Source organism: Cetorhinus maximus, chromosome 26 (genome assembly GCF_964194155.1).
Source record: "Cetorhinus maximus chromosome 26, sCetMax3.hap1.1, whole genome shotgun sequence".
Classification (NCBI taxonomy): Eukaryota; Metazoa; Chordata; class Chondrichthyes; order Lamniformes; family Cetorhinidae; genus Cetorhinus; species Cetorhinus maximus.
The window spans coordinates 11945208-11961012 of NC_135904.1; the positions used below are offsets into that span (position 1 = coordinate 11945208).

Consider the following 15805-nt stretch of genomic DNA (forward strand, 5'->3'; position numbering starts at 1 on the left):
GAACACACTGCCTGGAAGAGTGGTGAAAACAGATTCAATAAGAACATGAGATATGTGTTTCAGGGCTACTTGCAAATTCGGTGGAGGTAAAACTGCAGCATGGGACTAAATTGATAGAGCTGGCACAGGTTGAATGGCTTTCTTTATGTTATGCATCTCTAGGATTCAAATTTCTCTCCATGGAGTGTCCTTGTTGATCAAGGGTTACTAATCATGGCTTATGCCATAATATCCCTATGGGACAAGGTGAGGATGCAGGCCCCAAGAACTACCTCAGCCGATATGGGAATTGAACACGCCGTACTGGCATTATTCTGCACCACATTGTAACCATCTGGCCAACTGAACTAACTAGCAGCACCCACCTGCCCCCCCACCCCCCCCCCCATAATTTTATTACCCTAGCCTAACCACTCAAACCTCTGGTTTGAAATGTTCAATTGACTCCAACCACAGGAGTATTTATTTTGGGGCGAACATTCCAGATTTCCATTACCATGATGCTGCAGGTTATTGATAGCTTCACATATCTAGGCTCCACAATCACCAGCAACCTGTCACTTGATGCTGAAATCAATATGTGCATTGCAAAAGTCGCAGCTGTTACGTCCAAGCTGTGTAAGAGTGTGGGACAACAGCCTGATTGAGAACATCAAACTGTGAGTCTACAAAACCTACATTCTCAGTGCATTCCTCTAGAGAGGTGAGACCTGGACAATATGAGCTAGGCAGGCAAAAAGGCTGATCAGTTTCCACCTTTGCTGTCTGACATCTGTGCTGGCTCAGCCACGTTCATCCATGGATGATGTCCGTATACCCAAAGACCTTCCCTATGTTTGGAAGGGCATTAGAAGAGGCAAGTAGAAATGAAAAGCTCGGCTGGCTGAGTAGAGTGCCCAGAGAAAACAGACTAGCAATTCCTACACCTTTTCAGCCCACTCTCTCCCTCTGCAGCACATGTGGCAGAGACTGCCATGCCAGAATGGGCTCCTGAGCCACACCAGCCAGCACTTAACACAGAGTTGACCACCAAGGCGCAAATCATTATCTTAATGAGGCAGAAGGCTGCCACCAATGCATGGTACAAACCTGTGCAGCTCACCTAGACAAAATGCTAACTGACCCACATAATGGACTTGGAGAGGGTGCGGAGAAAATTTATCCAGATGTTACAAGGGATGAGGGACTTCAGTTGTGTAGTGAGACTGGAGAAGCTAGGATTATTCTCCTTGGAGCAGAGAACGTTCAGGGGAGATTTGATAGAGGTGCTTAAAGTTACAAGGGCTTTTGATGCAGTAGATCTGGAAAAGTGGAATCCACTGGCAGGATGGTCAGTAACCAGAGGACATGGATTTAAGATAATTGGCAAAAGAACCAGTGGGGTAATTGGAATTTTTTTAAATGCAGGGCTTTGATTTGGAAAGCCCTGTATGAAGTAATTTGGATATATATTTGAAAAAAACATTTGCAGGCCCAGAGAAAACAGCAGGATGAGCACCTTCTCTCAATAGCTTTTTCAAAGAGCTGGCACAGACACGATGGGCCAGATTACTGTTACATGCATGCTGGAGGTGGGTGGGAGAAGACAGAACATATATTCAACTTGCTACAGCAAAGCATGATGGAATGACAACTGTGCTGAGCTATGCCCCTATAATACATTTCAGAAATGTTTTTTTCCAAGCACTGTTCTAGGTAGTTAACATGCCAGCAGCGAATTGGCCTGGTTTTGATCTTTTGTGAAGAGAAGTCTTATTATTATTAAGGGGTTATCTTGCAGACCTTCCTCAGGAACGAGATGACGCAGATTGTCAAAGTGAACATAATGGTATTACAAACCAAGGAAATTTTTCTTCTTAACTTTTGAAGCACAAATAGTATTCTTTAGTTCTTGGGACGTGGGTGTCCTTGGCAAGGCTAGCATTTACTGTTCACCTGCTGCTGTCCTTAAGGTCTTTCTTGAACCCTTCAGCCCTTGTGGTGAAGGTGTCCTCATAGTGTTTTGGGCAGGGAATTCCAAGTCGGGGTGGTGAGAGACTCGGAGGGGAATTTGCAGATGGTGGCGTTCTCATGTGCTGCCCTTCTCTTTCAAGGTGATGGAGGTCGAGGGTTTGGTATGTGCTGCCAAAGCAGCCTTGGGCAGGCTCTGCAATGAAGACTATAGATAGTAAACAATGCAGCCATGGTGCACTATATTGGAGGGAATGCATGTTCATCCTGATATTAATACATCTCATTCTTGAAGGTCTTGGTGCTAAAAAGAACAAATCAAATAATATCTGGATTTATAGAATCAGATCATGCAGAGATTTAACTGTCCTTCCTACTACTTGCTCTTTCCACACTTGAGCTCTTAAGAAGGGTCATACAAACTCGAAACGTTAACTCTGTTTCTCTCTCCACATATGCTGTCAGACCTGCTGAGTTTTTCCAGCATTTTCTGTTTTTATTATTATGGTGGCTATTCACCCAGCTGGTCTGTGCAAGTGTTTATGCTCCATATGACTGTTGTCCTACCCTATCTCATCTCGCCTACATCAAGTGACAAGTATAAACGGCTGCCTGCAGGGGCCACAGCCAGTGTAAATGTTGGTAATTTGATAAGTTTCTTCATCCAGCAAACTAAATATATTTTCTGTCCTTGTCCTATTTTTGGCCAGGTTTGTTTGGGAAGCAACTGAGACTTTGCAGGCTTCACCCGCTAGGGAGCGGCTTCTTGCTCTCAATAGCTGCAATGACCTGGGGATCTACGAGCTACGTATCCAGGATGGTATCTGTGATGTCACCAATACTCACAGTTGTAGTAAAGAAGCACTGAAGAAGCTGGCTGAAAGCAAGAACCTGAGTGAGTATTGATACTATGATTGTTTAAGAAATCCATGCTTGTCGAAATGGTGAAAACTGGCATGTTTGGGCATAACATCATTATGTAACACCGAGCAAGGCTGTTAAAGGAATAATGTTTTCACTGGTAAAAGATTCAGTAACCGGAGGACGTAGATTTAAAATAACTGAGAGGAGGGAGAAAAAAAAATAACACAAGGAACAACAGTTTCACGTCGTGAGTAGTTGTTGTTTTCTGGGATACACCATTTGAAAGGGTGGTGGAAGCAGATTCAATAGTAATTTTTAAAAGGGAATTGGATAAATACTTGAAGGTGAAATATTTACAGGGCTATGGGGAAAGAGGAGGATGGTGGGACTAATTGAATAGCTCTTTCGAAGAGTTGGCACAGGCATAATGAAGCAAATGGCAGCCTCCTGGGCTGTTTCATTTTATGGTTCTATTTTGCCAATTAATTTAGTGTTCTTATGCTATTTGTCTCATTACAATATACAGATTACAGTGTTGCACAGGTAATCGTTTAAGCATTTTATTAATTTGACAGGGCCACATATCATTGGAAGAAGATAGAAAAGGGATTTGTACATTAAGATGTTATTCTCTAATGTTTTATTTTCATCAGTTAATCATTTAACTGAGCTGGACTATATTGAAAAAAAATCATGGAATGTATGTCTTTCCTTACATAACTGTTCCCACAGATATGTAAATGTGCCAGTAGCAAAAGCAATATTTTTTTAAAAAAAATTTCTGGGTGCTGGCTTAATTGTCCACTTATATTCAATTTTGTTTTAATTATTTGGACTGGTTAATTCTTGTTAATTCTTCTGCATTTGGGTAGTTCGAAGTAAATTGTTTTTTGTTTCCAGGTCTGCCGTCGCCTTTTACTGTGAAGATCCTGTCATTTAAAAGCAGCAAATCCTGCATACTGTTAGATAATTGCATGTTGCTCCATCTGACTTGGTTGGAGGGCACCTCAGAGGCTGCTGATTTAGGTGGCTTTAAGCTTTGCCTGCCACCTGATGCTTCAGAGAGAATAACAGATGGCCAGATTCGCCAAGAAATGCTTTTCTTATTGGACAGTACAGGCTGGATATGTATCTTTTTTTTTTAAAAGAAGTCTTGAATTATTGTAGAAGTTAACATAAGCCACTGCGTGGATAATAATTACTGTTAAAATACTACGCTTTGGTTTAGCCTTCATTATATGAGGCATAAGTACTTTGTCATGGCAGAGCAGGAATACTCTTGCAGCAGTACAATAATCACTGGCCGGGAAGGAATTGGCTGTCACGCCATATTGTGTAATACACTGACTGTAGCTCTTATAACAATGGTAAGCAAAGTTGGGTGATGCTTGTGAAAACGTACCTTTCTTCCTTTAAATGTTCCACTGTTATAAAGAACTATGATTAGCATTCTTTTTTATAAAATTCCCAACCAACCCGCTGTAACATTTTTAATTTCTCATTAGCGCACACAATCTTTGTGCTGCCGATCCTGACAGTACTCAGGAACATGAGTTAACACGCATGCAGCTAAAACAAGGTGATTAGTGAACATTCCCATCTTTACATTGATAACTCAGATTCTTTACACGATAAGTCTCAGCAATGCCTACTTTTCTCCCCCTCAGCAGTGAATACGCTTTCAAAAAAATCTATATTTTTAAATTAAAGCTGTAAAAGGTTTTGCTAAAATGGGTCCTGGTGGCAGTGTTATAAGATTGGTACAGGTTATCTGACAATAGTCCCCCACCACTTGATATCTGTAATGCTCCATTTATTTTTACACAAACTAATCTTCAAAAACACATGCCTTGACTGCTCCAAAAGATCAATAACTATTTTCCAAAGTTAATTTCTGGCTCTCTTTTATTTTTCTTAACTGCCAAAGGGCAGCACTAGAACATATTTTTGAAGTTATTCACCTTTGTCCAGCGGAGCATTTCTTCACCCCCTTCCAACCCTGCCACTCAGCTTTTTTACTCATCAAAACACTTATTTGAAGTTTGTTAATTGGAGGAAATGGACTTGCAAATACATTTTAAAATGCACCTGTTTCGATCTCTGTAGAGACTCGATAACTTGTAAAAAGATATTTGAATTTTCAATGACTGACTGGAAGGATCACGCAAGATTTCAAGTTTCAAGACTTCTACCATAACAAACAAACTAAAAGCAACATTGTCTAAACACCATACAATAGGCAACTTATACTCTAAACTGCAGAAAGGTTTTCCCCATTTAACTTTTAAAACAATCAAAAATCCCCTGCCCCCAGTTATACTTTACTCTGGCCTTTAACTGGACACTTTATTCTCCTGGAACCAGTCCAAAGCTATTCTCTGCTCCTGCCGGTCTGCCTCCTTTTACCTTTCCCAGCCAGGTAACTAACTGACTTCCATGGCGAGAGTTATCCTGGAGATTCCTTCCTCTAGCCAAAGCTAGATGAATCTTCCAGCCTCATTTAACTCCTCACAAACGTCATCTCTTCAATCTGAGAGCAAGCTCCCACCTGCATTCTGAGTGATGAATAAAAGTCTGGTAGGTTCAGGGATACCTCGAGAAACCTGCAACCACATACCACATGGCTTTCTATTGACTTCTCCTTCCAAAAGCCCATTCCCATGGCAATGTGAATCACACGGGCCTGTACCTGGATAGAAATGCTAGTTAGCTATTCTCTAGACCCCACCCCCGCTGCCAAACTCAATTCCATTTTAGAATTAAATTGACAGTTTAAAGCATGATCATTTATAAAACCTGACATTGCTAACACCTCCCTATGAGACTAAGATCTGGATTTTCCCCCTCGTGTCTGGAAAGCAGAGTCAGGGGAAAGCCTAGACTCTGCAAACCTGACTTGGGAGTTCTAATTTTCATTCTGGGGGTGGTGGTAATGGCAGTCGGGCTCACCGCCCTCAGAAATAGTGCGGAGGCAGCCATGGGCTGCCAGGTGCAGAGGCGAGCTATCTGAAAGGCTGGCCTTGGTGCTCTGGGACATGTAAGAGAGAGAATAAAACAAAAATACAGCCCTCTAGCCTCCTCATCCCCCTCATTCCTCCCCCCACATACTCCTCATACCCCATCCATACCAACTCATGCCCCTCTACCTGTCCCCATGGCCCTTTATAGCCTCTGTGAATTTAGTGCCAACTCGTGCCAACCCATAACCCCACCCACAAACCTTTCCCCTTACGCCTGCAATGCCAACTCATCCTCTATCCACCACAGTCAGACCTCAGGAACCATGCTGAGATGAAATACAAAAAAGTTATTTTGATGACTTCACTATTTAAAAAAAAATACTCATTGATTAAAACCCAATCACTACATTTAAATTCCTTCCCGGCAGTGGCAAAGTGAAATTGTCACTGGACTAGTATTCCAGAGACCCAGGGTAATGCTCTGGGGACCTGGGTTCGAATCCCACCATGGCAGATGGTGAAATTTGAATTCAATTAAAACCTGGATGATGACCATGGAAACCATTGCCGATTGTTGTAAAAACCCATCTGGTTCACTAATGTCCTTTAGGGAAGGAAATCTGCTGTCCTTACCTGGTCTCGTCTACATGTGACTCCAGACCCACCAGCAATGTGGTTGGCTCTTAAATGCCTCCTGAACAAGGGCAATTAGGGATGGGCAATTAATGCTAGTCTAGCTAGCGATGCCCACATATCATGAATAAAAAATAAAAGCAAGTACCCCAAGCATTTGTATTCATAACCCCACATTAAAGATTTTAAAAACACTTGGAGCTGTCAATCAAACTGAACTAGCAGGCACCCCACTGTGATAATGATAGGTTATGAAATCAGTCATGCAGAACAAATCCTATAATGATAACCCTTAGGCTTACCTTAACAGACAGAGTAAAATAGCAAGCACTGATTTTTTTTTAGTCTCTCCCAAAGGGGGTACCCTATCTTTCCAGAAAACTCTGGTAAGTTTAGACCTTCTCCTGTAAAGTCTCTTTTACATGTGCCCAGGTTCAGGGGCAGGTCTTCCAGAATCAGGGCTCCAGTGCCATTTTGTCTAAGCTGGAGGCACTCTCCATCCCTGGGAAAATTCAGGCCTAACATTCTACCCACAGTCGGGACAGATACTCTTCCTGTTGTCTGCAGTTGTGAACATCTTGCACCTTCTAGGACAACAACCTAGGTCCACCTTTAACCTTTGCAACCAAGGCACCCAGGCCTGTTGTCAGGCAGAATTCAGAGCAGGTCATATGACTCCCTTAATTCTTCCATTTTATCTTAAATTAAAGAGACAGCCCCAAAGATAACAATCTTATAAGCTTTGTATTTGTAACACACCTGTCTGATTCAGCAAGCCGTTGGTTCGGGTTGAAATGCAAAGCATTGCAAATAATAGATTTGTAGCAAAGTAGTGAGAGAAACTGTAAAGGATATACAATACTGATATACAATGTTATTTGGCTTTACTTTTATTCTTTTTGCCAATCAGAAACCATAATAATTTGATCAGCCAAAAGAAAAAGTGATCAGGCTTTTTATGGAATCATCATATTTGTGTGTGGGTGTGGGACAGGGAGGCACTTAAAGTACTGGGTTTTTTGCAGCTGGAAAAAGTAAACTTGTATTTTGCTCACATTATTCAAAACCTATCCAGAAAAATAACTATGAATATTACAAAATAGAGCTTTGTACCAAAACCGTAATGTTGCTAAAGCAGCAAATTGAGCAAAGTAGGACTTATGTTTTTAATTTGTTGGGTCATGCGGGTGAAGGTTACTTTTATTGTTCTGACAGCCTTGTGGCTGATAGGCCAACAGAGGCAGTTGATGTGGTGTATATGGACTTCCAAAAGGCGTTTGATACAGTGCCACACAACAGACTTGAGAGGAAAGTTATAGGTCATGGAATAAAAGGGGCAGTAGCAATGTGGATACAAAATTGGCTGAGGGATAGGAAAGAGAGAGTCATGGTTAACAGGTATTTTTCGGGTTGGAAGAAGATTTGTAGTGGAGTTCCCCGGGGGTTGGTATTGGGACCCTTTTCTTGATATATATAAATGATCTAGATCTTGGTGTGCAGAGGACAGTTTCAAAGTTTGTGAATAACACAAAACTTGGAAGAATTGTAAACTGTAAGGAGGACAGTGTAGAACTTCAAAAGGACATTGACACATTGGTGGAATGGGCGGATGAAGTTCATGTGGAGAAGTGAGAGGTGATACACTTTGGTACAAAGAACATGGAGAGACAGCATAAAATGAAGGATACTATTCTGAAGGGTGTTCAGGAAAATAGAGACTTGGGTGTATATGTACATAAGTCATTAAGTGGCAGGATAGGTTGCAAGCTGTTTCTAAAGAATACAGTATTCTAGGCTTCATTAATAGGGGAATGGAGTAAAGGAGCAGGGAGTTTATGATGAACTTATGTAAGACACTGGTTAGACCTCAGCTGGAGTATTGTGCACAGTTCTGGGTGCCACACTATAGGAAGGATGTGAATGCATTGTAGAGAGCGCAGAAGAGGTTTACGAGAACGGTTCCAGGGATGAGACACTTCAGTTATGAGGAAAGATTGGAGAAGTTGGGACTGTTTTCCTTGAAGAGAAGAAGGCTGAGAGGAGACTTGATAGAAGTTTTCAAAATCATGAGCAATGTGAACAGAGTAGATAGGGAGAAAATGTTCCCGCTCGTGAATGGATCAAGAACCAGAGGGCACAGTTTTAAAGTTTTCTGCAAAAGAAGCAAATAGAACCATAGAACATTACAGCACAGAAAACAGGCCATTCGGCCCTTCTAGTCTGTGCCGAAATATTATTCGAGGTGAGGTGAGAAAAACTTTTTCACACAACGAGTAGTTAGGGTTTGGAATGCACTGCCTGGAAGTGTGGTGGAGGCAGGTTCAATTGAGGCATTCAAGAGGGCATTGGATGGTTATTTAAATAGAAACAATGTGCAGAGTTACAGGGAAAAGGCAGGAGATTGGCACTAAAATAAAATACTCAGAGAGCCGGTGCAGACATGATTGGCTGAATGGCCTCCTTCTACACTGTTAACGATTCTGTGATGTCAAATCCCATGCTGTGGAAGTGGAGTCAAGTTAGCTAAACTGCTTAAGGGTAGCAGTTTCCCTTAGTGAATAGTGACTTTCATGGTAAACTTCCTAGTTCCAACCTCAAACTTCCATCTTTATTGCATTCAGCTTCGCGACTTACAATGGTGAGATTTGAATTTGCCTGCGGATTACCCAGTGCCATAACCAATGTTTCCTCTTCTGTCCCTTTGCTGTGCAAGACCCATTTGTTGCCCTGCACGGTCTCTTTAAGGTAGCTGTGTATACGTGCACCTTAAAGGACCACTGCTTGTGTGTGCCCTGCTGGTCCTCAGGGCAGCACATTTGCAACTGCTGCATGACTGCGCACTCAAACAGCTTAGAGAGAACGTTGACCACTGCCACTACTGGATCTTATGTCAATAAATCTTTGTATTAGCATTCCTTAATGTAATGCTTTTTAAGATGTCTATGATACTGTGGATGGTAAGCAGCTTGGTAGTGTTAATCTTGCCCTTTGCCATGCTGAAGAAACTGAAGAGGCAAATGATGTATGTAACCTGTCCTGCCTGAACAAACTCTGGTTATCATATGACTTGGATGTTGCTGTGGCTGTGAACTGCTTTAACTGCGCTGTTTGTGTCAACTTGAATAATTTTTTCAGGTAAATCTGCTTTTAATGTTTTTACGTAAGAAAGACAGAAAGAAGTCAGGTTTTCCATTACTATTGAGCAAATTGCTTAAATAAAGTGCAGGACTTGGGGAAATATACACAAGAGAAGGTACTTAATGCCCCTTGCTCCCTGCCATCCCCCCCAAATAAATTCTTATCTTAGCAGAATTAACACAAGTTTCTTTTGACTTTTGATGAATAGTGCCCCTGTTTATATTAATCTCTTATTGGTTTGTTTCTTGCAATCGCGATAAAACTGTCAGTTTGACTTTCTTCAAACTCTCACCATGTTTCAATAACACTGAGAAACCGGACTGGGTTGGTACAGTCTGCTATCTGCTGCTTTCTCCTCTCCTGAAATAACATTTTTGAAGTGTTGACTTTGCTGGAGTCCCTCAGATGACACTTTTGACAGCTGCAGCGGACTTGGAAAGGAATGGTGTCCTGCCCCAATGTTTTTTTAATCTTAATCCACGCCACCTTTCTCAAATCCAAACTATAATGTTCCATATTCAAAGTTTTCCACATTATAATGAAGTAAGAAATGTCTTGCCCATGTATATATTTATTGAGTACACTAAATCTGCATGCAAACTGTTTCATCTGTTCACTGTGGCTATTTCTGAGAGTGGGACGTAGCAGTGGACCATCCCAAATGTTTGGTTCCTTACTTTCCTGGAAGAATAGGGCATCTACTTGGAACCTTCCATCCAACCTCTCTGAAATCCAAAACTGGACATGCGACCAGTAGCAGAATAATTTGTGATAATTGTAAAACGAGATGTCATGTAACTTGTGGGCAACATCAACGAGGACCTGCTAGTCAGTGTTTAAAAGGACGGTTTTGGCATCTGTTACCTTATGGAGTTCCAGGAGAGTTAGGGGTGATATATACCATGAAGTTCAGACTGTTTTGCTCTTGCAGAAAGCACCCTGAACACTTGCAGTGTACAAGTAAAGCTTCTGATGATGCACCTTTGAAAGCACCCGCTGGTATCGATGAGGATGACCTTGCCAGTTCCGTGTATAGTGATAAAGTGCTCAACCTATCATTCCAAACAGATAGGTAAGGGTAGAAGGGAAAATATTGTTCTCAAATATAATAATTAGAATGCATTTGATTTTAACATGTATAAAATAAGTATTACATTTTCATAAATGCTTATTTTTAAATAATAATTGGTAAAAATGTGAGAGAAATGTGATGATCTTGAATGTGCTGCATGATGGATGGTGGAAGCAGATTCAATAGTAATGTCCAAAAGGGAATTGGAGAAATACTTGAATAGGAGAAATTTGCAGGGCTATGTGGAAACAGCTGGAAAATGGGACTTCAAAGATCTGGGACAGAAACAGAGCTAAATGGCCTCTTCCTGTTCTTTAATTCTATATTGTATAATTGCTAATACCCTATCCCAACTGTTTAGTTGGTGCACTTTGTATGGTACTTTTTTTTAAATAACCCTTGAGTTAGAAACTTTTCTACTCTTGTCACCCATCAGGCATTGTTAGGTAAGGTGTAGCCTGGGCAAGGTGTAAAATTCTCTCTACTCTGCCTCAGCAGTATCCTTGAACAGCAACCTCTGAAATGTATCCTAATTAACACCAGTGTAATGTTTTAGTTTCCCACATTTGTCTGGCCTGTGTGAGATTGCCAGGTATTGTTAACGTTGTAGGGAGTGCAAGACAACCAACTCACACTGTTTGGAAATTAGATTGAAGCTGACCAGAAATTGGGTTGTGACTGGCTTTACTTTTGGCACTGGAACCTGATGAAGGAGGGAGTCAAACTGAGAACCCTTCATTGACCAGAGCCCTAGTTCCACAGCATGTGACACAAAGCTTTACATATGTGTGCTTTTTTTCCAATTCATGGGAAAAACACCTCTCCAAAAAGCCATCTGCATCTATATATCTGTCATAAATTGTGTTAAATAATTCAAACAAAGTCAAGAATTTGCTTGAAAATTCATTCCAAGGTACAGAATGTATGGCCACTTTGTTTGGTGGTTTTTAGCAGTTTCTAACTAATTTAAATTCTGTGAAAGATAGCACCATAGCAACAGCCAAAAAAACAGGCTCAACTTGAATAGCATCTCTAATATGAATCACTTTACATTGACACAGTATCACCAATCAGTTAATAACATTGAATGGTTGCTAAGGTTATGGGTATGGAAATACTCATTGCCCCCAAGTTTGGAGGAGTATAATATTATCCTCCAGATTGCATTTATTGTAATCTCCTCAATCTTACTCTTTATCAGATTGTTTTTCAGGGCTAGAATTTCTGGGGATGAACAGAGGGAATATGGAGGTATACGATAAAGATTGATAGGGTGAAACTGATTAGAGGCAAATGGACCCAGTATAAAGGGAAACGTTTGAGTTGACAACAACGACTTGCATCTGTTTAGCTCTTTTAATGAAGAAATTGTCTCCAGTTGCCTCAGTGATTCAAGAAAAAGCAGATGCTGAGTTAAAGGACAAATTAGTTGGATTATCAAAGCATGTTCAAAGAGATGGGTCTTAAAGGAGGAATGGGAGGTGGAGGAGTGGAAAGATTTGCATTTAGATTGTGCCTTTCACAACCTTAGGATGGCCCAAAGAGAGAACTGTAGTATGAGGCAGTACTGTTTTACTAATTCACAGAGATTAGTTGTAGTGTTTATTACCTTAAAATGTGCTTTTATAGGATTATTTTATATGCTTGTTAAAGGTCCTGGAAAGCCCGCCTGGGAGTTTTCTACAACCAGACTAAAGTACCGTCGACAGAAGGATTCTTGAAAAGGTCTCCGTGGTATCACCATCTGTCCTGTCGGAATTCTAATGATGCATCCTGCCATGTTAATTTTCATAAATCTCCTGTAGTGCGCCATGTTGATGCTGCTAAAAGCTTTGGACAGAAAGAGGATCTGAACAGCAGAGCAAATAAATTGGGAGGGATGGTGCAGCTACAGGGGCTCAAGGAATCAATGAGCCTTGAGACAGTGTCTGTTTCTGAATTCAGTGTTTTATTCACTCTTGTTGCACCTGACTCTGGAGCATTGACTGTCGCTTTCTGGGACTTGGAAACGCAAGAGGTGAAATATCATCACATCGATGACCATTCCTTACCAGTGGAAGGGGATGGGAAGGATGAATTATGCCTGTTCCTCACAGGTACACTTTTGATGATTTTTAAAAAAAATTATTTTTGTAGTGACTTTATCCCTTCTGTCAGAAATGTCTGTAAGCACTTCATGCTATCAATGAATTTGTTGACAAACTAGATTTGCCAACAATGTCCCATTGGCAGCTGAGATGAACTGACATTAAGGCATTTATTTTTAGTCATGTTGGCTGAGGGGGGAGAAATGTTGGTTAAAACGCCAAGACAACTCCCTGCTCTCAATAGCTTTATGGATGTTCTGGAATGATGTGGACAGGCAACCGAGATCTCAGTTTAACATGTTATTTATTACTCTAGCTGCCTCGTTTGCTGAGGTTTAAGGTGATTAGTCCACCGCTTAGTCTGTAGAGACGACGCACCTCTAATGTGCAGCATTGTTTGTGTCTTGTCACAACTCACTGGGATAGTGCACTGTAATATCAAGCCCCACTGTTCCCTGCACCGCGACAAATATGAAAAGTTTGGCCAAACCACCAGATTACCCCAATTCTACCCAACTGTTTAATTTAGGTTAACAGAATACGAATATCGGGTTTATAAGCTTAAGAAGTAAATAAATGTTTATTGAACAAATGTCTTTAACTAGTGGCAAAAGAGAGAAATATGAGCTGCTAACTTCTAACTGTATAAATTAAACTCTGCCCCCTTCTTAAATCCCTATACATACATAAGACACACAAAACATGGATTTTTAGGGTGGGATAAAACAGTTCAAAAGCACCAATCCACAGTACAGGATTCAATAGGTTGATTTTGATCGATGCCTTCTAAATTCCTTTCAGTTCTTGTTGAAGACACGAGTTAGTCTTCCAGCACTTTCAGTATTTAGTTCACTGGTTGAGAACTTGCTTTTCAATGTCTCTAACAGTGGTTTTCTGCTTTTTCTTTTTACAGGGGTTTCCTCAGAGAGAGAGCAGGTTATAGAGATATAAGGAAGAGATTTTAGATGTTTTCTCTTTGCAGGCCAGGAGCTTTCTTTTGTGGAATTACTGGGATCTTCCGCGTACAGAAGAAAGAGGTTTTAGGTCTTGTTCCTTTCAGGCTAGGAGCTATTCAGCTGCACTGCCCTCACACAAAACCTGATCACCCGGTCAGGAGCCAATTACAATGCTGTTGCCAGGCAGCTCTCCTGATCCAGGACTCTTTTCTGGCACCATCCTGTCTTTTATGTCACTTTGTTCTAGGCATGCAACATTGTTTATATCTCTCATCCTGTTCCAGTGGACATGCCTTTCAAACTGCAGCCATTGTAATGTTAATCCACAGCCCAGCAGAAAATAAAAGTATATGTTCTTTACAACAGTCCAATAGAAATAAAAATACATGTTCCATACAGTCTCTCCAAGTGCATAAGAAGTTTGTACTGAAGGATCCTCGACCTCTGCATAAAGGATCACAGTTGACTCTGGAATGGAATAATAGTAATTTTAACATTTGCTGCAATCCTCATCTTTGGGTGCTTATATAAGGACCAGAATAGTTCATAACAAGAACAGACTTATTGCATTCATTTACAAATAAATTCATTGTGAAGTACTTAAGGCACTAGATAGAATCCAAATTATGCTGTGTGGATTGAGCTGAAAATGAAGACTTGCAGGAAATTAGTGCGTGTCTATTAATCATATAATGGTACAGCACAGAAAGAAGCTCTTGGGCCCATCATGCCTATGCTGGCTCTCTAAAAGAGCCAACCCATTTGTCCTTTTCCCCCTGGTCATGCAACTTTTTTCTCCTTCGTTTGGAATGTGCACCCGAAGTACCAACTTCACTTATCTTTGGGTGGTGGGGTGGGGGTTGATGAGGAAGGGGAAGAGCACATCACAAATGTCACTTTGTCTTGGTTATTAAAAGTCAGCCTAGATTTTGTGCTCGAGTCTCTTAAGAGTCAGATTTGAATGCACAACCTTCTGATTTAGAGGTGAGAGTGCTACCAGCTGAGCCATGGCTGGCATCTGTTTGAACAGCTGCTATTTTCTATGCCTGGTGAAAAGTTCCTGTTCCTAGAGTTATTCACTTGTACCAGAAACATTCTCTGAACAGAGGGATCTGCTTTCTCCATGTGCTTGGTGCCGACCATATCCTTTTCCTTATCACAGGGCACTGTGAGAAGTCTTTCAGCAGATGAAGAGTGCTGCATAAGTGTTAAATATTGTTGCTGTCGTTAGTCATGATGCTACCGTTGGCATGCTGACATCATCCATTAGGCCAGTGCTATTTTCTTTCAGCTTTTTTAAGGGAAGAAAGTTCAATAACTAGAAAAGTCGACCAACACATGGATCTTGATTTCCAGCAGCGTATTTTTATAATTGAATTGAAGATCATCCTTGAAGCTCACATCTTTGGTAGATCTGGTTTAAGTTAATTAAAATAAATAGTAGAATAACTGTGATGCAATGCTTATAGCTTGCATTTACCTAAACACCAAGTCCAGATTGTTTAAAAGACTAATGCAGTGACTCTATAATCCTCTACTAAACAGGAGCTGCATTCCAGGGCTAGTAAAGTGTATCATTTCAAAATGATAAATTCTAGTTTTATTCAATGACTTTATTGTTTTGCCGAACTCGTTTGTGGGACCGTACTGTAATCAGATGCATATCCCACTCCAACAAAGAAAGAACTAAATTTGAGAGTAATAGCAACTCCTAATAATCCTATCTGAATAACAGAGTGGGATTTGAATGTCAGGTTTGTGAAATTTATTATTTTGTTTTACTTTGTCGCTTGTGTTGGATGCTGACTTATGGGGTTATAATTTCAGGGAATCTGCAAGCCCAAGTAGCCAATTTTCATGTCAGTGCCTTGACAGTCATGCAGACAGGATACTTGTGGTTTGGTAACAGGTCAGACTTTTGTCCCCGCTTAAGAATACCTATCTATACCTTCAGCAGAATAACAAGGGAGAGTGGAGAAACAAACTGTCTGCTTTTTTGTTCCTCCCCCTGCCCCACCAATCCATGGCCCTAAGGTCAAGTACACAATACCACAGCCTCACTAATTAAGGCCAGTCAAAGCAGAGCAAAGTGAAAATCAAACCTTGTTGAACTCTGGCTCCATACTGTGTGGTGCACTTGCAATT

At 40.9% G+C, this 15805-nt stretch overlaps 1 protein-coding gene across 3 annotated transcripts in view; it reads left to right on the top strand.

Annotated features, from left to right (window-relative positions):
* spg11 (SPG11 vesicle trafficking associated, spatacsin) overlaps window positions 1-15805 on the top strand; it is a 144211-nt gene that overhangs the window by 1819 nt on the left and 126587 nt on the right. For all 3 annotated transcript variants that reach the window (XR_013573468.1, XM_078530107.1, XM_078530108.1), the window contains exons 2-6: window positions 2661-2845; window positions 3715-3942; window positions 9344-9542; window positions 10477-10617; window positions 12271-12713. Coding sequence is in view for 2 of the 3 variants with exons in the window: in XM_078530107.1 (XP_078386233.1) it covers window positions 2661-2845; window positions 3715-3942; window positions 9344-9542; window positions 10477-10617; window positions 12271-12713 (1196 nt within the window). In the remaining variant the exon portion in view is untranslated. The remainder of the gene's footprint in view (window positions 1-2660; window positions 2846-3714; window positions 3943-9343; window positions 9543-10476; window positions 10618-12270; window positions 12714-15805) is intronic.